Source organism: Myotis daubentonii, chromosome 16, assembly GCF_963259705.1.
Source record: "Myotis daubentonii chromosome 16, mMyoDau2.1, whole genome shotgun sequence".
Lineage (NCBI taxonomy): Eukaryota > Metazoa > Chordata > Mammalia > Chiroptera > Vespertilionidae > Myotis > Myotis daubentonii.
Window position 1 is genome coordinate 21,620,579 of NC_081855.1, and position 24,000 is coordinate 21,644,578.

The 24,000-nt window shown below is 50.0% G+C and overlaps 1 protein-coding gene across 15 annotated transcripts in view; it reads right to left on the reverse strand.

Annotated features, from left to right (window-relative positions):
* Positions 1 to 24,000, reverse strand: part of RAP1GAP2 (RAP1 GTPase activating protein 2) — a 216,144-nt gene that overhangs the window by 27,216 nt on the left and 164,928 nt on the right. For all 15 annotated transcript variants that reach the window (XR_009449112.1, XR_009449111.1, XM_059669104.1 and 12 more), the window contains 6 exons: positions 19,060 to 19,138; positions 18,210 to 18,263; positions 15,656 to 15,739; positions 9,466 to 9,566; positions 6,785 to 6,914; positions 4,411 to 4,566 (listed from right to left, as the gene is read on the reverse strand). Coding sequence is in view for 13 of the 15 variants with exons in the window: in XM_059669104.1 (XP_059525087.1) it covers positions 4,411 to 4,566; positions 6,785 to 6,914; positions 9,466 to 9,566; positions 15,656 to 15,739; positions 18,210 to 18,263; positions 19,060 to 19,138 (604 nt within the window). In the remaining 2 variants the exon portion in view is untranslated. The remainder of the gene's footprint in view (positions 1 to 4,410; positions 4,567 to 6,784; positions 6,915 to 9,465; positions 9,567 to 15,655; positions 15,740 to 18,209; positions 18,264 to 19,059; positions 19,139 to 24,000) is intronic.

Consider the following 24,000-nt stretch of genomic DNA (forward strand, 5'->3'; position numbering starts at 1 on the left):
AGAGGGGGTACCAGGCTCTGGGTGGGTGCACACCTCTGGCCAGCCTGGCGAGGCACGAGTTAATGGAGTGAGAGCCCCCAGATGTTCTGTGTGGGGTCCCCCAGGCCTGGGACAGACCCCACACCTCCATCTCCCCTCGGCACGCAGGTGCCCTGGTTTCACCCGTCCTCGGCCCACGAGGCTGCAGGCCTCTCTGGAGATCTGCCCTCTCCCCCTCCCCAGGCGGGCGGCTCTGACGTGAGCGCGGCCCTGGCCCACCGCCAGCTGCTGGCCTGTGAAGTAGGGCAGACGCTGAGAGTTGGCCAGCCAGGGTGAGCAGGCAGCTCGGAGCCCGGCCAAGGAAAGGCCCGGCCAAGGGTCCGCAGGGGAAGGGAGCGGAGAGGGCTGGTCAGTGCCAAGTTCAAAGCTGTCGGCAGGGCCCACACGGCAGCGACCACAGTCAGGGACCCGGGTATGGGCTGCTGACGTGATTTCTGGCCGGTTCCAGCTGCCAAACGCAGTTCCCCACCACCACCCTCCATGCGCCATGGCACAAGTCAAGAATTCCACCCCCAGAGCCAGAACCTGGGGAGCGGGTGGTGGGAAGGCTCCTGACCGGCTGCCGACTGGGCCAAGGCCGGAGGCCAGGCCTAGCCCTTGCTCTTCCCACCTGGACACCCCTCTCAGGCGTGCACCCGCGTGGACTGTGCTGACTGGACAAATGGCTTCATGTATGTTCTGAAATCCACCAAGTGTCCAGACAGACAAGTCCGCCGCAGCAGCCACGTCAGAAAAGAGGGGACAGGCCCTTCCTGTGACGGCCATTCCTCTCCGGTCCCCACTGTGCTCCCTCTCCCGACCCCTTTCCAGCAGAGCGCGGGCCTCTGTTGCTCCCGCCTCCTGGGGACGGTTGGGTTGCTGGGCTGAAAGCAGAAGCTTCACCTTCCTGTTTTCTAAATTCCGTGCAGGCCGCCCAGCAGGGGCCGAGCAGAGACTCTGCAAGGCTGGGAAGAGGACGGAGGCCAGGGGCCTGTGAAGAACGAGGATGCGCCAGGAGGTGGGAACCTCCCAGGCTCGTGCCCGCCAGGGGCCTGGAAACCTCAGAGAACCGCCCAGGTCGCCGGAGCCACGGACGGCAGTGAGGGGAAGGGGGCACACGCAGGCCCCTCTCCAAGGATCGGCTTCACCTAAGACCCCTGAGACCTGTGCAGGACTTCAGGGGCCAGGCTCAGGCAGGAGGAGGGAGGGAGGGAGTCCTGATGATGGCTCGGCTGGCATTCCCTTCCAACCTGGCAGGATGGGGACCAAACTTGTGCCTGGAGAATAATCCCATGTGACACTTCACGCGCACCCGGGCTCTGGAGCCAAGTTCCCGCCTGCTCGGACGGCTCAGGGTCGGCGACCACAGGCCGACCTGGACAAGGCGACGCCGCCGTTGCCCTCCTACGTGCACCTAATAAAGGGCACCTGAGGTGCCACACAGTTCCCCAAACCACTTCTTATCCGTCTCACACACACACACCTGTTTCTCAACTTCCCCCTGCCCCTTCCGACCACATCAGGGCTGGAAGGAACTCTGAGGTTGTCTGGCCCAACTTCCTCATCGCACACAGACAGAATCAGAGGCCCAGAGGGAGCAGGGACTGGTCACGGTCACAGTCAGAGGACCAGCGCCCCAGCTCCGAGACTCTAGGCCTGGGCCCTTTCCTGCAAGCCCCCATCCACCCTCCCCTCCTCTCCTATTGTTTGTCCTCCCCTGAGGGGCTTTCCCAAGGCACTGCTGAGCCCAGGGAAACCTCCCTCACCTGCTTTTCCAGAGCCCCTAAGCCTGCAAGCGTCAGCTAAGGTCTCGTTCCACCCTGGGCCCCCTGAGGCACCTGACCAGGTCCTCCTCAGTCTGCTCATCACCTGGGGTTCACGGAGGTTTGGGGAGCACCTTGGAAGGCTGGTCTCCCTCCCTGCCCCCTGCCTTCCTGGCCCCATTCACAGATCTTGCCTTCCAACCTCCACGCTCTCCTGACAGGTGGAGCACTAGGTCCCACATCCGGGGGCCAGCCCGGCTCTTCCTGTGGGTCCTACCTCCCTGCTTCTCACCACCTCTCTCAGGGAAGCGCTTCTACCTGGACCGCAGGCTGTGGCTGGGAAGACTTGGTAAAGACTTCTAGCATCAAAGCTGGAGGTGGGGTGCCGATGTGGGGACCTCTGACTTTTCTCTGTTTTGTCCTAAGCTCTTGGGAAAGTGGAGAAGCCAATGAGCTGAGCTCCACTTCCTATCAGAAACTTTTAAAATGCCACACGGCCACAAGGGGGCCCATTCGGCCAGCAGAGGCCCAGCAGACAAGACGAGCCAGCATATGCACGTGCACGGGACTGCCTGGCCGGGTCTGGGAGCCTCCCCGCCTCTCGCCCCTCACACACCTTTCTTTGGGGATCCCAAGCGGTAGCTCTTCTCTCTCTTCCCTGAAGGCTGGTTCTGAAGGTCACTTGCACGTGCCCACCCCTGGCACACAGTAGGCACGGAGTGAATAAAATCTGCTTCCACCAACAAATCCAGCAGCTATTCGCCCATTTCGGTCAAAGCAAGTGAGCCTTCAGGGAGATGCCCAAACCACAGCTTCTCTACCTTTTCGGCTGAAACCGCTCAGTGACAGGAGGCCATGGACGTGGACATGGGCATGAAAGAGATCGGCTCTCCTCCTCAGCAGAGAGGTGTGGGGTTGTTTGGTTATGTATTTGTTCGTTGGTGTGGGGGTTTTTTTGAAGCCTCATACTTGGCTTTAAAGTTGATGTGAATTCTGCACTTAATCTGTCTGGCTTTGTACTGATATAGCAAGTATATCACATCATTTTATTTTCCCTAAAACTTCCAGCAAAATGGGTGCTTCATGCAGACAGCTATGAGGCGCTGGGGCTTCGTAAACCCCCAGAACCAGCACTGGCCTAAGTTATGACACAGGAAACGTTTCCAGGCCTCAGAGCTTCCCATCAGCATGACAGCCTTTTCCCTCTCCCTGTAACAGCGGCTCCTAACCTTGTGGGGAGCAGGCAGTCCGCTGAGAACCTGAGCTGCGGCCTCTCCCCCTAGGAAACGCAGCGAAAACGCAAAGAAGCACATACACTCGACGTTCTGCACGCATCTGCAGGGGGTCCAAGGGCTATATGACATCCACTTAGGAACCCTGCTTCCGTCTGTCTCCCTGGGGTCTCATGCCCCCCAACACTGTGACGCAGAGAAACCGATGCCCAAGCGGCGGGGATTATTTCTGGCGGAGAGGCAGAGGGGAGAGTTAGTGCTTCAGCCACCAGAGGGCGGTGTGAGGGCCGCTGAGGTGGTGGGCTCACCCGCATCCATGAGGATTTCGAGCTCCTCTGAAAGACTGCTGATGGGTTAGGGCAGTGGTCGGCAAAATCATTAGTCAACAGAGCCAAACATCAACAGTACAACGATTGAAATTTCTTTTGAGAGCCAGATTTTTTAAACTTAAACTATATAGGTAGGTACATTGTTATTAACCTCATTAGGGTACTTCTAAGCTGGCCTTTGCTAAAAACGTCCTCAATCTGATTGAGGTACGTTCGCTGAGGTCGACCCCTTCCAACTCTCCCATCCACACTCGTCCTGTATCCTTGTTTCGTCTATCTCCTTTCGTTCATCCTCTCTATATGTCCAAACCATCTCAACATACCTTTCTCAGTCCTCGACACTACATCTTCCTTCACTCCACAACGTTCCCTAAAATTAACTTAATAAACTTTACTTAAAGTTTTAGGTCAACTTCGCACTGTACGTGCGCGCCCGCAGGTGGTATTTTGTGGAAGAGCCACACTCAAGGGGCCAAAGAGCCGCATGTGGTTCGCGAGCCGCGGTTTGCCGACCACTGGGTTAGGGGGCTGAGACCCCAGGTACTCATAATCCATCCCCTGGCAGTCTTCAAATTAAGATCAACCATTTATTCCAGAAGAGCTAAACCAGAGGGGCCACCCGGGGGCCAGGGTCTCCCAGGCCCCTGCGCCCCACCCTTCTCACCATGAACACCCCTTTTCTTTCTTATCTTTGTTGCCACCCTCTTCCTCTCCCTTTCCTGACAGTCCTCTCTGTGTCTTCCTCCTCCCCCCTGTTCTGCCAATGGCGTGACCAGATTCCCAATAGGAACATCTGGGCTTCTCAACCCTTCGGTTAGATGGCGCTGAGCCTAGAGAGGACCAGATGGATGAGATGACCTCAGAGGACGGGTGCTCCCCACTAAGAGTCGAGCCCCCAAATCCCAGAAACCTGAGAGCCGTGGAAAATCAGTCACACCACCGCCGGGAGTGGCACCTTGGAGACCAGGTCGAGGAACCACGGGGAACTGGTATTTCCTGGTCTCGCTGGATCCGTAAGTGTGGTGAGGCGCCTCGGCCACCGCGCCCTCCAAGAGACGTTCCCCTCACCTTGTAGGCTGGGGCGTCCGTGCCCGGGCTCTCGGCCTGCACCACGATGTAGGCGTGCAGGAAGTTGGAGGCAATCATATCTGGGACAAACGGTGTGTTTTCCTCTTGGAAGATGATGGCCACAATGTCATTCCCAATGTGTCTCTTTCTCTGGAGCTAAACAAAAAGCATCCCATTGTCATAAGCCAGCTGGGAACATCCTGAAAGCGGAATAGATCTACACAGGAAATGCCTCGTTATGCTATCTTTATCCGTAAACCCTGGAACTCGGAGACCTCGCTCTCCGGGGAGCTTTTCGGTTTCATCTTTAGAAGCCATCAAAAAGGAAAAAGTGGGGAAGGTGCCCGAGTTGTTAGGTAGAGACTAGCAGGCATCTCACTGAACTCTAGAGTGTGCAGAGCTCACACTCGGGACTCGGGGGGAAGAGTTCAAAGTGGAGGCCCAGGTTTTGCCCAAGTGATCCAGGAGAAACACAAACACAGGTGAAGCTCCCTGAGAACAGGAATAAGGCCACCAGCCTGCAAGCGGTGAATCAGCTCCTGCACACCAATGCCTGCCACTGTGGGGGGCAGGGGACAGGGAAGAGGGCAAAGTCAGAGACCTGAGGGTAATCTGAGAAGGCTTCCTGGAAGAGGGGGTAGTAGGGAGGGACAATTGATGGGAATGTGGGTGAGCAGGGATGAGGCGGCAGATCATTCTACACCAGAGGGGAGCAGAACCATGCTTAGAGACACAGGGGCAACATGGCTTCGTGGAGGTCACGGGGGAGAGAGAAAGCCAACCCTGACTCAGTACCGCAAACTGGGCCAGGTGCTCTCACAGGTGAGCTCAGTCACCACGCACCTGCTGTGCGGCAGGAGCCGTGCTGGGCTATCCACACGCACGATTTCAAATGACAAGGCCCTCCTGTACACCAAGTCCTGGCGAGGTGCTTGCCTGTGCATTTGTTCCTTTATTAAGCACCTACTGCATGCAGGCCCTAAGCTTCACTTTGAGTTTCTTGTTGGAAGATGATGGCCACAATGCACACCCGTTTTATATACTGAGCCCAGTTTTATATACTGAGCCCAGTGCTGGGCACTTGTACACAAATTCTCTCCCTTATTCTACACACACCATCTCGTTTCTTGGGAAGAGAAAATTAATATTTATTCAGCCCTTGCCAACAGCCAGTCTCGACATACTTCCCACTTAACACCGGTGAGGCTGAACGCGGGCGGAGAAGGGCCCTCAGGTGGCGGGAGGGGCGGTGAGGGGACAGAGACTGGGGTGAAACACAGAGAAAACCTGCTTTGGCTACAAAGGAATCCTGTCCCATTTGTTTCTGGAACATTCAGTGGTTATTTTAGAGCCAAATCACAGTCCCATTTGCCAATTTCCTATTTTTCCATAGAAGCCGAGCACTGTTTACAGTATTACATTTGTGCTCCCTCCCCATCCCCTACTCAGAGACGGATGGGCCGGCATCTGGCGAAAGGCCTACCTTCCCTGCTTATGCTCCTAAGAGACTGAGAAGGCAAAGGGCGGGGTGCAGCAGCCAGAGATCAGCTGCTGGATTCGGGGCTCAACAAGGAAAAAGCCAGGCCTTCCCTGGGGACACAGCATCAGACGCAGCAACGGAGAGGGTGCGCAGGAAAACCCTGGGAGCGAGGTCTCCTCCAGGTTCTCGGGTTGAGGGAGGGGCTCAATTCCTGCCCACCAGCAGGTGTGCTGCGAGCGCTGGGACCCTGGGAGCCGAGGCTGTGAGACTAGAAAAGCTGGGGGGAGGGAGGTGTCTTGTGCACTAACCAGTGACATCACTGGGGCAGGAAGCAGGCACAAGCCTCATGGTCTGGGTAGCAAACAGCTGTCAGATAGGAAGCCTGCCGCACGCCCGGCATCGTACTGGGTCCTACATTCAGAACCAGGTGTGATCCCCACAACAACGCTCGGACACACATGGCGCTATCCCCATTTTACAGATGGGAACACTGAGGCCACGAGATAACCGCTCGCCCAGAATCACATACCCCGAAGCACAGAGCTGGTGTCAAGGACATCTGCAGACCCCGTCGGGACTCTTCACCACCTCCCCCCACGTGACCAGGGCCCCTGGGCTCCGCTCCCAGCTCTGCCCCAAGCAGCTGGGACACAGTCTTTTGACCACACCGAGCGGCAGTGCTCCCTGGTCAGAGCGGGGTAACCCTCAGCCCTGCTGTCCTGTCGGCGTTGGTGAGATAGTGCAATAGAACAGGCTGTGAGGGGAACAGCACCGCTGGACAGACGGACCTCTTGGTGGTGAAAGGGGAGGGGGTGCACTCCCTCCGGTAGGTGGGCCCAGAAGACTCTCACCCCCCACGGCCCAGGCTCCCAGATCCCTCCCGCCCCCGGTTACCTGCTGGGCGTCTCCCTCGGTAAAGGGCAGCTTTGTGGAGACGTGAAACATGATCTCCCTGTCCCGAAATATCGTGTACACCGACTCCACCCCCGTCTGTCCGTGGGTGACATCCAGGCCTCCTCGGAAACTGTCAGCACAAAAAACGGGGCAAGTGCCACGGGGAGAGAGAGTGGGGGTTAGTGGGCAACTTGGCGCAACTTTCCCTAAAAACATGGGGCAGGTGAAGGGGCGTGGAGGGTTGGCTGAGAGACGGTGATGCGGGGAGAGCAGGCGGGTCTGCCCTTCTGAGCAGACGAGCCCTGGCGTCCGCCCAGAAACCCACACTGAAAAGACAAAGACGAATTCCAAGCTTTGGCTGCGTCCCCTCCATAACGTAAGTCATGTGGGAAGGGAGGTCGTCCACCCACAATCCCAGACGAGTGCTGTCCTGGGTGCCAGTGGCCCCTAAGGCTGTGCACCAGCCTATGCTCCCTGCAAGGCCATGTCCTTGTCCTCGGCCCAAAGCCCAGGTAACCGGCCATCCTGCTGGGTGGCGGTGAGCCCCATAGGAGCCTCCAGAGTCAGCCTGAAGAGGTGACAGGTGCCTGACTTCTGGCCAGCCGGCGTCCGATGTGGGGACTGGACCCCACACAGCAGCACCCAGCCTGGAGGTAGGTACCCAAGGAGGCCCCTCTCCTGCTATCTCCCCACAGGCAGGAAAGGAGCTAAGGAACTGGGTGGCTTCTGGCAGCTGCCCCTTCTTCCTTTATGGACACGGGGCTGCTAGCCACGGATCACATTCTTCAGCACGAAGAGGAGGATGCAGGTTCCTTTAAGAAGATGAAATCAAATAGACCCTGGACATCAGTCCCCCCAGGCTCTGCAATACGGTCCAGGAAATGCGCTCGGCCGGCGTGGCAGAAAGCACGCGGGCCGGGGTCAGGCGCTCCAGGCTCTAGGCCTGCTTCTGCCCCTAAGTCAGCCCATGGCTTGGCATCTCCCTTCATCTCTCTGGGCCCATTTCCTTTCTCTGTAAAATAAAGGGGTAGGCCTTGGCCAGCATGGCTTGGTGGTCAGAGCTTTGGCCTGTGCACCGGAGAGCCTCGGGATTGATTCCGGGTCAAGGACATGGTCCTGGGTTGCTGGTTTGATCCCCAGCCCCATTGGGGCACATACGGGAGGCAACCAATCGATGTGTCTCTCTCACCTCTCTCTCTCTCTCTCTCTCTCTCTCTCTCTCTCTCTCTCTCTCTTCCCTCCCTCTCTCCTTCCCTCCCCTTCCACTCTCTCTAAAAGTCAATGGAAAACTATCCTCAGGTGAGGATTAACAGAAATAAATCAGTAAATTTAAAAAGTAAAGGGATAGGACGACATGACCTCTGGGGTCCTTCCTGGTTTTAACAGACTTTATTGCATCTATTCAAGACACATCCTTTCGCATTTTACGATCTGTGAAATCTGGAAGCACCTTACAAAGATGGCACCTTGGGGTCAATGGAGGTGGTGTGATCTGCCTTAACCCCCAGCAACCTGTGGGGTCAGCACTGTCTATCTCCCTTTCACAGGTGAGGAAACTGAGGCTTGCAGAGGTTAAGTCACGTGTCCAAAGTCATAGAGCTACCAAGTAATGGAGGCGGAACTGTAACCCATGTGAGACTGAGGCCGGACAGAGACGACCTTGAAGGAAAGGAGAATGGAGGGAGAGGGGGGGAGGGGAAGGAAGAGGGGAGAAGGAAGCAGAGGAAGAACACCTAGGGATTCCAGAACACCTACTGCCTGACAGGCCTGGGAGTTCTCACACGCGTTGGGAGATCCTGTTAACGTGGCTGCTGGAGAGGGGAATTCGGGGCTGCCGCATGCCGGCCATGACGCACGGCACAGTCCGGCCAGGTCTGAAGGTCCCTCCCAAAGGTGGCCTTTGCCAAGGAAAACCAAAGGCCAGAGTTTTCCAAGCAATAGCTCCCATATGCTTTCTGTCCACTTGGAGAACCACGGACGGTGGCATAGATTCCTGCCAGGGGGAGGGGGCTAGGGGTGTGGGCTACTGTATTTCTACCAACTCTTAGTTAGCCATTCTTCCTGTGTCTGATCTAAAATGGATCATTTCCCCCGAACAGCACAGGGCCCGCTTCCCTGAATGCTGGCAGGTGAGTGATAGGGAAGGTGGATTCATTAAGCTCTCGGTCTGAGCCAAATGTAATTAGGAAGGCGCATCTGAGCGGGAGCAGCTTCATCATGCGTCCCAGGCCGGTGTCAACGCCTTTCAGATAACCTGCGTCCTTGATTATCCCCTGGGCTCCTGTCCCCTTGGAGTGTTGATCATTTGCTGAAAATCAACCCCGTGTTTCCTGTGTGTGTGTCGGGGGGGGGGGGGGGGAGTTATATATTTTTATTGATTTCAGAGAGCAAGAGAGAGGGAGAGATAGAAACATCAATGATGAGAGAGAATCATTGATCAGCTGCCTCCTGCATCAAGCCCGCAACCCGGGCATGCACCCCGACCGGGAATCAAACTGTGACCTCCTGGTTCATAGGTCAATGCTCAACCACTGAGCCACACCAGCTGGGCTCTTGTGTATGTTTTTAAGTCTCACATGCCCTCCCTGAAACTCAGCTGTCGCCCCTTGCCCTTCCTCCAAGTCCTCATCCGTGGGGCTGAAGCCATCAGGTGGCTGAAGCATCAGGTGGCTGGCACCTACCCTTTGAAGTCCTGCAGGGTGATGGTGTCCCCCAGCAGGTCCAAGAACTCCCTGAAAGCTGGGCTCTCCTCGTTGTTCCCAAACAGCTCCTCCTCCAGGGTCTGGAAGACAAACAGGCCAGGGCAGGAGTTAGAAAGAGACTTCTTGGTGCCAAAGGAAGGAACGTGGTTGTCCAGTTACCGGCCCCTTTCTCTCCTTCTCCCCGTCCCCCACCACAATCGCCATCCAGTGGGTCTGTCCTGGCCTGGAGGAAGGACTGGGGCTCACTCACAGACCTGGATGTGGGGGGCTGGTTAATGAGGACTTTCTCTTCAAACACAAGCTGCTGGTCAGTACAAAGGTGGGGCTCAGTTAATTGAGCGTCCTCCCATACACCAAAAACCAAAGCTGAAGCAAAGAGCTCTTAGGGTGCCAAAAACCAATCCGTAAGTGAAAACTGATAGCTGGACTTCTGACCAAGGACTCCTACCTAGAATATACAAAGAACTCTTAAAACTCAATCATAACCAAAACCACAAGAAGATACTACTTCACGCACACTGATGGCTAGGATCAAAAAGAAAGGCAAGTGTTGGTGAGGGTGTAGAAAGATCAGAATCCACATATGCTGCTGGGGGAATATAGATGGCGCTGTCACTTTGGAAAGTCTGGCAGTTCCTCAAAAGGCTCAACAGAGCATTACCATAAGACCCACAATTCCACTCCTAAGAATATATCGAAGAGACATAAAAACACAAGTCCACACAAAAACTTGGAACGTTAATAGCAGCATTCTTCATAAAAGCCCCAAAATGGGAACAGCTGAAAGGTCCATCAGCTGACAAATGAATACACAACATGTGGTACGTCCATACAATGGAATATTCTTCAGCCATAAAAAGGCGTAAAGTGCTGACTCATGCTACAGCATGGATGAATCTCGAAAACATTATGCTAAGTGACAGACGCCAGACACAAAAGGCCGCATGTTATGATTCCATTTACATGAAATGTCCAGACCAGGAAACCCATAGAGACAGAAAGTCGATTGGTGGTTACCAGGAGGTAAGAGAGTGGTGATGGAGAGTGACTGCTAATGAATGTAGACTTTCTTTGGGGTTGATGGGAATGTTCTGGAGTTAGATAGTGGCGATAGTTGCATAATTCTGTGAATATTCAACTGAACTGTACACTTTATTTAGATATAATCCACATACCACTGTGAACTATATGGTATCTGAGTTATACTTCAATAAAGGTTTAAAGGTTGTTTTTTTTAAAATTTTAACTCAACAGTAAAAAATGACCCAATTAGAATATAATCAACAGTCAGCCATCTTAATCTTTCTCTTGGAATCCTTCTGTACTGTTCAGAGATACAGAAGATTGTGGTTGTAAATAGCATCCTCGTCTTACTTCTGCTTTCTATTTTAAGGATTAGGGTCTACTGTGATTAACTTTCCTTTTGAAGTTTCTATTACTATGCTAATAAAAAAAAGAAAATAGTCAAAAGACATGACAATCATTTCACCTAAGAGAATATACAGATGGCAAATAAGCATATGAAAAGATGTTCAACATTATCAGCCATTAGAGAAATGCAAATTAAAATAATAATAAGATATAAATATAATGAGGTATCACTGCACATCTACCAGAACAGACAAAATAAAAAATACTAACAACACCCAATGCTGCCAAGGATGTGGAGATAACAGACCAATCAAATATTGCTGGTAGGAATGCACAATGGAACAACCACTCTCAAAAATAGTTTGGCAGTTTCTTACAGAAGTAAGCATATAGGTACCTTATAACCCAGCAATTGTACCGCTGGGCATTTATCCCACAAAAGTAAAAACTTAGGCTCATAAAAACCTGTCTACAAATATTCAAAGCAGCTTTATTCAGAATACCCAAAACCTGGAAACAACCCAGCTTTTGGTCAATGGGTGAATGGTTAAACAGACAGTGGTACACCCACACCATGGAATACTACTCAGCCATAAAAAAGAATAAACTCTTGACATGCTGCAACACTTGGATGAATTTCACCAAGAGGAAAAAAGCCAATCCCAAAACTTTATATCCTGTAAGATGAGATTCAGAAAACATTTTTGAAAGGACAAGGTTTTAGAAATTGGAGAACAGATTAGTAGTTGCCAAGAGTTAGAGACTGGAGGGGGAAGGAAGGGAGCATAAGAGGCAGGAGGGAGATTGGCGTGGTTACAAAAAGAAAACACAAGATGTCCTAAAAGCAAAAAGTGCACTGGAATTCTGTATCTTGACTGTCTAACCTAAACATGTGATAAAATTATATAGAATGAAATACACACACACACACACACACACACACACACCAGATGAGCACATATAAAACTGGGGAAGTCAGAATAAGACCCATGAATTGCACGGTTGTGATATTGCACTATCTTATCTAATAATAGACAAACATGGTAATTGACCATACCTTCGCTACGCCTCCCATTGGCTAATCAGCATGATATGCAAATTAACCACCAACAAAGATGGTGGTTAATTTGCATACGTAGGCTCCAAGCGGTGGAGTGAAGCCTGACGTTTCCGGGGCCGGCGAAGCAGTGAGGCCTCACAGCTCTGGGGCCGGTGGAGAAGCGAAGCCTGACGTTTCCAGGGCCGGCTCCAGCCAGAACTCAGCCAGGGCGAAGGCCTGGGCCCCAGGTGCCAGAGGCAAACCAGTGCCAGCAGCCAGGGGAAAGGAAGGCCTATTGCACGAATCTCTTCGTGCAACAGGCCTCTAGTCTATATATATAAAAGACTAAGCGACCAGCCAACCGGCTGGTAGCTATGACCCACACTGACCACCAGGGGGAAGACGCTCAACATAGGAGCAGAAACCACAGGCATGGAAACATTGAACAGACTGATGAATCTCAGAGAGAAATCGGGAGGGAGAAAGGGGGAGGGTGGGAAGAGATTAACCAAAGATCTTATATGCATACTAGAGGCCCAGTGCACCAGTGGGGTCCCTTGGCCTTGCCTGCACCCTCTTGCAATCCAGAAGTCCTCAGGGGATGTCAGAGAGCCCCACAGGGTGGGCCAAGGGACACCATCAGTGCACAAATCTGTGCACCAGGCCCCTATTAGTTTTATAAGACACTAGAGGCCTGATAAACGAAAATCATGCAAGAATAGGCCCTCGCACCCCCAGCTGCCTTGAGGCCCCACCCCACACCCACTGGTTGTTCTGAAGGTCATCCGAAAGGTCGTTCAGGAAGGTCATTCTGCCATCCGGTCTAATTAGCATATTAGCTCTTTATTATATAGGATTACCGGTGGGGGAAACTGGGTAAAGGGTACACAGATCTTTCTATAAATTTCTTACAACTACATGTAAATCTACAAATATCTAAAAATTAGAAGTTTAATAACGTTTTTAAATAGAAGGCAAAGCTAAAAACAGTAGTAGGCTCTACAATTGTGACAGGCTTGAAACACTGAGTGGCCCACCGATCAACAGGCTCTCCCACCGTGGCAGGACCTGCAAACAGCTGAGGGCTCCGCAAGCATCCACAGATGGCCACGAGCAGCCTCAGATGACGCAGACACTCCAGTCTGCACCACCACTTGAAGGAGAAAGTCCCCAACAGGTGTTCTTTAACACCTCCTTAACGAGCACATTAGACAAAAAAGAGCTGAGCCCAGGTTCCAACCCTTCAACGGGTAACAGAATCCAGTCAGACTTCAGTAACTTTTAATTTTTACAGTATTTCTGTTTAGAACCACCTTCATTTCATGTACAACGATACTGATTTTCCAATTAGAGTATCAATATACAAATTTCCTTTAAAAATAAATGCATTTCAGCCCGGCCGGCATGGCTCAGTGGTAGAGCGTCAACCTATGAACCAGGAGGTCCCAGTTCGATCCCTGGGTAGGGCATATATTGGGATTGTGGGCTCAATCCCCAGTAGGGGGCATACAGGAAGCAGTCAATCAATGATTCACTCTCTTCATGGATGTTTCTATCTCTCTCTCCCCCTCCCTTCCTCTCTGAAATCAATAAAAACATATTAAAAATAATAAATAATGCATTTTCGTTGAAGAAACTTTTAAAGAAAATATTACGCAATTGATAGCAGAGGTGTGATAAAAACTGTAACAGTGCCATAGAGTGGGACAAACGATACTGAGTATGGTTTGTGAATGTCTGAAGTTTGGGGCACACCACGCTCTAGCAGAGGCCTGCAAACTAGCCCTGTGGGCCAAGTCTGGCCTGCTGCCTGTTTTTATAAATAAAATTTTATTGGAACACAATCGGGCCAACTCATTTACATATTGCCTTTGGCTGCCTTTGCACTGCAGAGGCAGAGTTGAGTGGCCACAACAGAGACAGTAGGCCCATGAAGTCTAAAATATTTACCATCTAGCCCTGCACAGAAAACTTTCTTAGCGTGCCAGGAAGGCATCCCAACTCTGGCCCAGCATCCCATCGGCCCCAGGTTATGCCGCCAAAGTGTGGGAGAACAACTAGCTCCAGACAACAGCATCTCCTTCTGGGAAAACATTTCAGCTGGAGCTCTCTCCAGACTTATACCCAGCCTGGTATGAGCATTATCTTTATTTTGTACTGGCCTTGAGCTTGACCATGCACTCAGGGAGGGGGTCTTGGTCATCACTTGTATCCCCCACAATGCTTAGCACAGTGCCTGACAAACAGAAGAGTTAGATGGGGCTTATTTATACCCTGCGACCAGCATAGGGCTTTCATGCAACAAATGTTCACATTAAATGTCCCCAGGCCGTAGGTTTGCAGAACAACAATCTGCCAAGTTTAAAAAAAAAAAAGACATCTCCCTGCGCGCCCCCACCTTGCCTCCACAGCATCAGGTACATAAACAACAGACTCCTGCTTGGAGGTGGATGGTTAGTGTTCAGTAATTACAACTTTGCTGGAACACTGGATTGTAATCACTTTATGAGATCTGCTTTGGTAAATTTCACAAGCAACGAGCTTTAATTAGGTGGGTTACATGAGCAGAGCTGTACAAAATAAAAACGCAATATGTGAAAACAATCAGAGCGGCTACCTGAATAATCTCCCTTCAATTACATGATTTATCTGTGTTGGTTTTTCAGCTCCTAAACTCTTCACTTAATTAGAGTGTTTTTAAGCGAACACATGTTTCTTGTGGTCTAATATCTTCAGACAAGGAAGTCGGCTATTATGTAGCCAGACACACACGGGGGGGGGGGGGGAGGGGGGGGGGAAACTCCACGGATAAAAATGAAAGGTACTGTTGAGCTACCGTTAGCAGGGCCAAAACTTTTATCCACTCGTTAATTCACATCACAAAACATTATGAGTGTAATTATACGAAGTCCCATGCTAGGATCCTGGATGATACAAAGAAAAAATGAGTGTGGAACCTTCTTTCATAAAACCTTGGTGAGGCATCATTAGCCTGTTCAAGCAGGCTACTTCTCAGGAGGTTAATAAAGATGCGACAGAGTTATAAGGAGTTCTTTCACATGGGGGTTCTTAGAGCCTTTAAAACGTTTCTGGACAACCAAACCCCCTCCGTGTCATTTGTTCACAGAGTACTTCACTAGACTGTCTCATGGAACACATTTTGAGAAACACTACTGGTAACTACAAAGCTAAAAGAGGCAGAGGGGGCGGGGGGAGCAGTGGGTGCACAGGTAAATTTTTTAACAACCAGTTCTCCAAACTAGGAAATAGAAGCCCTGGTGTTTGCCAATTACCATGGTGCAAATACCTCCACCGTAGCTGAATTCCAGCTACAAACATGACGTCGCTGAACACCGATTTGGGCACGAAAGCACACAACTGGCTCCCGCACTACTGACGTCTGGGGAGAGAAAGCTCTCGCCAGCTGGGAGGACGGTGGGCAAAGAGAGCAGCTGGGGCTAATCCATTCCCTCTGCCCAGTCTGGTTTTTCTTGTTGTGACCGGCAGAGGAGCTAAGGCAGCTGGGGAGATTTAGAATTTACTGCATGGAAAACTACATTGCCGCTTAAAGGCTCTGCAGGCCTCTGTGTGAGGAGTCCCCCACTCCTCACACACCTCCAGTCTAACTCACACTAAAAATCGTTGTATTCAAGATATTCAAGAACATGGTACAGGGCTCTTGTACTTGGGGGAAGAAATAAAGATTCCCCAGTGAGAACCCAGAGGCTATGGTGACCAGTATGGATTTGTGGTGCTTACCTGCTTGGCTTTTTGATAAATGACCCCAAATTTGAATGTGTTCTTGACATCATGCTCATCATAGGACACAATCATGTGGGAGGCCTGGAAAATGTGGGAAGAAAAATCAGATTGTTTACTAATTTGGAGGGAAATGGAGGGGGAAGCACCCATTTCAGTGGAGGGTGTGCCCCCTGACATGAGACACCCACACGTAGAAGGGGAGAGAGGGTGTAGTCAGAAGTAGGCGGTCAGGATGCAACTCCAAAGCTCTTAGCTATGTCTCCACACCTGAGCGTTCCCCAGTCGTGGCCAAACCTCTGGATCACTGATTCCGTTCCCATCCAGATGTGCCAGCCAAGGCCTGGGCACACAGGGGGGCCAGCCGGACTCCGGGAACTGATGTTACCCCGGTGTGTTACCTCTGGTGTGAAAAGTGAAGCCAGGCCCCCAAAACTGGTAAGCGAGGGTGACACCAGCTCTCCTTCCACCTGTAATCAGCAGGTGATTTTGACAAGGCACTGCTCCTGCCGGACTTTAATCCCCTTTATCTGTAAGTGAGAGTCTACGAAGCCCCCTGTGAGGAGGGACACACCCAATACAATCCGCAAAGGGCCAAGAAACCTGACCACTGGTTTTATCTAATTTTCCATTGCGCTTCCAAGAGTAGGTATCTGGGGGTCAGAAACGCTAAACTCCAATTGGGAGTCTGCTGCTTTTACCTTTACAGATCCGAGTGAGACACTTAACTTCTCTGCGCCTCGGTTTCCTCATCCGTGAAATGGAGATGTGTGGTTGTGAAGATTCAATGAGACCAAGCACTTAAAGTGCTGAGCACAGAGCAGCTGTCATCATCATCATCATCATCATCATCATCATCATCATCAATGTAATTCCCCAGAAAGATTAGAGTGGACCCAGCTCAGTGGGGGAGGGAAGATTTGGATGCTATTGGGATATCCTTTGCAATAAAAAGGAGGGATCCAACCTCATGTTACGGGGGATACAAACCAGGCGCAACTTGTCTGGCCGCAATATGAGGCCCGTGTTAGGTTGCCACACATGACATGTCTCTGGGAGGCCCACAGCTGCCTGGGAAATGGACACTTGTCGGCTCCCCCTGGAAAGCACCGCTGGCCGACCCGCAGGGAGCCACCCACTCGCTGCTGGGATGACTCAGAGGAGCAGAGCAGCTGCCCTGCCAGGGAAGAGGCACCCGGCCATGGAGACCTTCCAAGGAACATTCTAAACTCTGTGAATTTTAAACACACACACACACTCACACCAGCCAGAGTAACATCCCAGCCGGACTAAGCAGTCCTTCAAATGTAGAAAACATGAAAGCTGCTCCTGCATTGCTACCAGAGCAGGAGGCTTCCCAAGCGACAGAGAGAACTATGCACATGGGCGTCATCAGGCTCTCTCCGTGGATATGATCTGACAACAAAAACTGCCCAACTGGTCGTTAAGTGGGGCCTTTATGGTGGGGCTGTAATGTTTGGTTAAACCTCACTAATCCAGCTTTAATTATAAATAGAAGGGCATTTGGAGTGATAGAAAGTGTTCATTGGAGCGCAGCCTATTACCGCTAAGTGCCTATGGATGCTCAGAGCGCTGGGAAGAGGTGCCTGAGAGAAGGGCTCTGGCACCTTCTCTGTGCAGAGGCCCTGTCATGAGCTCAGCCATCAGCAGAGTGTCCTATCCAATCGTGAACATTTAAGGTGTCTGTTCCAGGGGGTTCTGGAGGTCCAGCCAGGATAGAGCCTCCCTTCCCCTCCAAACATTTCAGCTCGTGCTTCCTGGCTGTCAGAACTGGGACTCGGGCATGGACCGGACCTGCCCCAGCAAGCCCAGGGGCCACAGCGCTGACCCAGCCTCTCTCCAGACCCCGCCGGCTCACGAAGCAGCAGTGGGTGCACGGAGCCCCTTCCTGCGGCCGATCTAATGCAATTCGCTGTCTGTGGTGATGTAAGTCCTGTCCCGCCATAATGGTTCTTCGGTGGGTTGTTGGTTTGTTGTGTTATTATTGCTCCCCCCTCCGCCCCCACGCCCACATCAGAACCAGGGTGAAGACCAGGACAGTCCTAAGGAAACCAATAACTAGAACCAGCCGGTTTATGATGTAGGGCCGAGCAGGGGCTTGTAAGGCCTCAGAGCTGCGGCAGCATTGTCAATGAGGAGCTGCAGTCCGGCCTCTTCCTTTTTAGTGGGGTTCTGCCTTCTGCCCCCTCACTCTCCTGGGATGGCTGACCAGGTCTGCACCAGCCTCCATCCCCAGCTAGAGGTGCAACATCCCCCAGCGCTGATCAGGGCTGCAGGAGCAGGGGAGCTGGAAGGTGGAGAAGCTGCCACCGTGCTAGCCCTCTGCCACCTGCACACAGCTGAGGACGTCTCAAGCCGGAGACCCAGGCGTGGCCAGTTTGTGAAGGATGAGCAGGGAGAGGGGAGACATGGAGGTTTATCACAGAGACCCCACAAACCCCCACCAAGATGCAGAGGATTCCCACAGAGCCCCTGGTGTACAGATCCCAGCCCAGCCGCGGAGCCCTGGGGGAGGGGAGGGGGGACGTCTCACCTTGGGGTACAGGACAGGGCTGAATTTCAGTCCCACTGCGTCATCGCAGAACGCCTGAGTAGGGAAAGAGAACACACAGTTCAGGAACCACATCTGGAGAGCATCTGGGCTCCCCTGCCCACTGGGGAAAGCGCACGGGAGGCCAGGGCCTGCGGTGTCGGGGGGCCTGGCGTTGGATCCGGACGCTGCTGCTCACTATCCAGTGGCCAGGGAAGTCAACTAACTTCCTGGGTTCCTGATGAAGTGAGGCCACCGAAGGCACTGGGCACAATTCCCCCCAGCATTCCCGCTCCCTAAGTGCGGATCCAGCTGACCATCCTTCTCTTCCCACTGGCTGATTCGGCTCCCAAGTTCCCAGGATCCCAGAACAGACACAACCCCCACAACCTCCCCCTTCCCCCCAACCCCTCTCTCCCCGCCCGCCAGCTGGTGGCTGCTGCCTGAGGGCTCCTCCATTTGCATCAACAGCCCAGCCATCCCTAAGCCCAACTCTCCTCTGCTGTGGAGGCTCCCTGGCCACCCCTCCCTCCTCTTCCTCCTCTGAAGTCCTATACTCCATACCCAGCCCTCCCTTTCCACATCTCCTGTCTCCTGAACTAGCTGTGAACTCGGGGGCAGAGGCCCCGGATTATACTGAGGATGAGATAGGGAGGGTGACCGGGAAGACAGAGGTGTCTGCCAACAGCCCCCCCCACCCCACCCCCACCCTGCTTGCCAACCCCATCCCGGCAGTCAAGGGCCAAAGAGTACAGTGGCCTTCCCTGCCCCAAAGGACAAGCCTGCACTCCCACCCAGAGGCCAGCCCTGGGCCAGAAGAGGAAACCACCTTCTCTCGGGGCTTGGCTTTTACCTTGGCAATCTGAGGGATGCTGGGCAGCTTGCTCAGGCCCGCCAAGGGGATCCGTTCATGCACCGTCTTCACTTTGGACCTGCGAAAGGAGACGTGCCCCAAGCAGAGGAGTCAATGGGGAAGGTGGCTGAGATCGCGCCAGACCTCAGGGCAGGGACACTTGCTTCACGTCTCCCCAGGTCAGATCTGCCTCATTCCACCCAACCCACGCGATGGGCACCACACTCAAGTGGTGGGAACATGAAATGCTATGTAGGTACCTCACGGGGGGGGGGGCGGGGGGGGGACACTTAAAGGACCTGCCTGGTAAAGCTGTCCAAAACCAAAATATGGGAAAAGCCAAATCGTCACCTTCAAGTTCCCCATGATTTTTTTGGTCTCTTTGTGGGTTTTTTGTGTTCTCCCAGAGCACTGGGCACAGCTTATATATATTTAGGTTCTCACATGCAACTAAACCTTTAAAAAAAGAAACTAATATTTGAAAATCTGGATTTACTCAAAATATAAATGGGATGAAAGTTGCTTTATAAAGGGATTTACCATAAGACTCTAAATTTATCCTGTTCCCAATTCATTTAGCACATTATGAGTGTGTTGAATTCTACTGAATGCTTTTCTGCATCTGCTGAGATAATTATAGGGTTTTTAATCTGTAAAACCTAGTGGATTACATTTCTGTTGAGCCATCTTTTCAGTCCAAGGGTAAAATTCCACTTGCGTACGTATTATTTTTTCATATCAAGCTAAATTTAATTTGCTGATGTTTTATTTAGAGTTTCACATCTATGCTCAATAGCAACACTGGCCCTATTTTTTTTTTTTTCTTGTGCTTCCCTTGTCAGGTTTTGATATCAGGGTGTTATTCCAGCCTCATAAAGTTGATGGAGAGCTTCTCATCTTGTGAAAGAGTTTGTACACCACAGGGATTTCCTGATTCTTAAAGGTTTGCTAGAAATCATCTGTGAAATCTCTGGGCCTCTTTTTTTTGTGGGAGGATCCCCGGGCTACCAATTCCATTATTTAATGGTGAATATTTAGGTTTTCCACTCCTTATTGGATCAATTTTGGTGATTTATATTTTTCTGTAAAATGATCATCAAATGCATTGGTATAAAGTTGTTTGGGGTTCTCTTAGCCCTTCATCTCCATTTGCAGTTGAGTCCCTTCCTTCATGGCTGCAATACCATCTGTGTATTTTCTGTTTTCCTTCCTCAGCCCTGCCTAGGGGGTTATCTCTGCATCTTTTCAGGCAGATAGCTTTCAGTTTTGTTGATTGTCTCTATTTCTTTGTTATCTTTGCTTTCTACTTTGCTAGCTGGTTCTTTTCTCTATTTCCTTCCTTCTGTTTTCTTTGGGTGTTTTTTTTTTCCTATTCTTTTTCTAAGTTCTTGACCCACACACTTACACATTTAATCTTTCTTCATTTTCATGAATGCATTTAAAACTATACATTTTTCTCTACTTTTTTTTTTTTTTTTTTGCATCCCACACATTGACAAGTAGTATTTTCATTGTCATTTAGGTCTAAATATTTTGTCAGTTCTTTTGTGATTTCCCCTTTAGCCCATGAGTTATTTAAAAGGATTTTTCCCTAACTCTCCAAATGTATGACTTTTTTTCCTTCAGTATTCTAATTGTTGATTTCTAATTTTTTTTTATATTCATGGAACATAATCTGTATGATATTATTTGAAATGTATTGACTTAATTCATGGGCTTTTTTTCACGTTTTATATGGATTTGAAAAGAATGTACATTTTTCTTTTGTTGAGTTCAGGAAAGTATGTTACGGGATCAAATTTGTACATTGTATTGTTCAAATCTCCTATATCCTCACAATTTTTTGTCTGCTTGTCCATCGGTATATGAGAGATGTTACTAAAATCTCCCATCATAACCGAGGATTTGTCTACTTCTCCTTATATTCCTAACAGTTTGGGGCTTTTTAAATTCAAGACTATGTTACTAAGTACGGGTTTACACGTTCAGGACTGTTAGATCTTCTGGGTGGACAGTTCTCTTTAGCATCACGTAGGCTGAGGACTCTGAGGCTCCCGTAAAGGGCATCTTTCCTTGCCCAGGTTATGAACACATTCAGAAACAAACAAAAAATTAAGAGTAAGGCATTTGGAAGTCAAAATAACTCCTTTGTTACTGATAAAGGCCAAGAGGAGGCACGCAGGTTAGCGTGAAGATGAAATGAATCTTCTAACTGAACTCCAGAATTACCCACCCAGTCACAGCCAGTGCTGGGCAGGGGCAAGCCTCCTCGCGTGGGGTCTGCTCAGGGGGGACTTGCAGTCCAGGGGGGCAGAGGGAAGCCCTGATGGCAGCTAGCTCCAAGAGGGAAAGGGGAAGAACACAGCTGCATGTGTCCAGTTCTTGCTCCCAATTGCACCTAACAGAGAGGGCGGAGGGAGCCAGCGGTGTCGCACCAAGTGCTCACCACGGGAAACATCAAGAGTGGGAAGAGGTGCTCCCCAGTTACCAAGGAGTGCTCCTCTTACCCTACTAATGCTTTTTTCCTGAAATTCTATTTTGTCTGATATTAATATTGTTATGCCATCCTTTCTCGGTGGGTATTTTCCCAGCATACCTTCTTCCATTTCTTCATCTTAAATCTTTTCACATTGTTTTTCTTTAGGTATGTCTTTTACAAGCAGAATACAGCTGTGTTTTTGGTTCCGTCTGGTATTTTCATAGGCCATTTTAAACTATTTTTACTTATTGTGATTACTAATGTATTTCGACTTTTATTATCTGGTGTTTTCTATTACCCTATGTTTTATGGTGGGTTTTTTTCCTTTTTTTCTCCTTGCCTGTCTTCAGTTTAATAGAGTTTTTTAAATACTTTTTGTCACTCTGCTATAGATTGTATTTCTATAACTTCTAATACACATATTTATATACTTGCCCCACAAACTCTAAACTTATTTGATAGCTCTCTCTTGAGAAGGGTAAACAGTAACTACTGAACCCTTCTCATCCCATTGCCCTTCTACTTTTGTTTATAAACTTAGCTCAAGCCTCTTTAAACACACACAAATAAATGACTTCTTTTTTCCAATCAGTAATTAATTTCATCAACGTAGTTTGCCTGTTTCTTGTCACTTTGTAATTGCATCTTTTCTTTTGGTTTCTCTTTTCTTCTGGCCGATGCACACCCTTTAGTAATTCTTTCAGGGAGAGTGTGTAAGTAGCACACCACTCCCTTCATTTTCCTTATGTCTAAAAACAGTCTTATTTTGTCTTTGCGAATAGTTTTTCTGGGTATAGAATTTTAGGTTAAAAGGATTCTTTCTTTCTTTACTTCAATATTTTCAAAATATTGTCCCATTGCTGACAAGAAATTGTGCCGTGGCTGATGAGAAGTCTGCTCCCAGCCTGGCTGTCATTACTTCACAGATAATGTCCTTGTTCTTAGGTCGCTTTAAAATGTTCTCTTTTTGTTGCTGTTTTTTTTGTATTTTGTTGTTTTTTTAGAGAGAGAGAGGAAGGTAGAGGGTTAGAGAGAGAGAAAAAATAGATGTCAGAAAGAAACATGGATCAGCTGCCTCCAGCATGGCCTCTCCCCGGGATCGAGCCCACAGCCAGGGACGTGCCCTGACCGGGACTGGAATGAGCAACCTTCCAGCTCCCAACCAACTGAGCCGCACGCACCAGGGCTTCTCTTCACCTTCGATGTCCTAATATTTCACTGCAATGTGTCCAGAAGGACTGTTTTGTTTTAAAATCTTGTCCAGCACCACAGGTCTGCTTTCTTTCCTCAGTTCTGAAGTATTCTCAGCCATTCTCTCTTCGGATGGCTCTTCTCCACTGGCTTCTCCATTCTTTTCCTCTGGAACTCCTTTAAGACAAATGCTGGGGCCTCTCGGCCGAGTATCCATTTATCTCCTTTTTCATATACTTTATCACTATATCTGGACTGCGCTCTTGTTGAATTTCTTGACGAATTCCAATTCACAGATTCACTTTGACGGTTGAAAGACTAGGATATATCCAATGTATTAAGTGTTTTTACTTCAACAACTATTTTTTTTATTTCCAATAATTGAAATTGTTTCCTTTTCATACCCATGTATGTCCATTCTTGATTCATTTCTATTCATTCATTGTATCATAATTTACTATCTCTTTTGTAGATGCTATTCTTTATCTTCTGAGAATCTTTATTTAAGTCGTTTTGAAAGAGTACCATTGTTTACATTTCATTGGATTAAATCCCTCTCTCGTTGGTATTTTCGGCTTTCTTAATGTCCATTTTCCCTGGGTATTTTGGAATTTCCCCCTCATTTCTTCTCTATCCTCAGTGCCAGGCACCCCGGTTCCAGTTCCCATCAGGGCCATTGGATAGCACAGCTCTTGAGGCGCCATTCATAATATATGACAGTCACCTGACTCATCAAGGCAGCCTCCTGACTCATCTGCCGGCTGCTTGCTGGCTTTGCCTTCCCTTCAAGCCATCTTCCTTACTCTAGGCAGTATTCATTCCACAGTGCAAGTCTGGTCATGACGGTCTCCTTTCAGGACCTTTCCTATTTGCTCACAGGATTAAAATCTAAGTTCCTAGACAGAGTTTATACATGATTTTGCCTTTTTTTTAAATCTTCCCAGCATGACCATTCAACCTTACACACATTCACACGTACTATGCACATGTATACACACACTCCACATTCCAGCTCTTGGGAACTTCTTTCACTTCTCCCAGACCATCTATCTTTGGATCATCCTCCCAAGCCAATAATAATCCATGTCCATAGGAGAAGATGAGTAAGAAGAAGGAATAAGAATACCTAAAGGGAACGGAATGCTTCGTATAGCCAGGCAACAAGCGCTTATTCCTCACATGTCCCTCATATGCTGTTATGCTTTGGTTAGACAAACACTGAGTGGACAAATAATTTCCTAACATCAACCATTTCTGCATTCCTAAAGTAA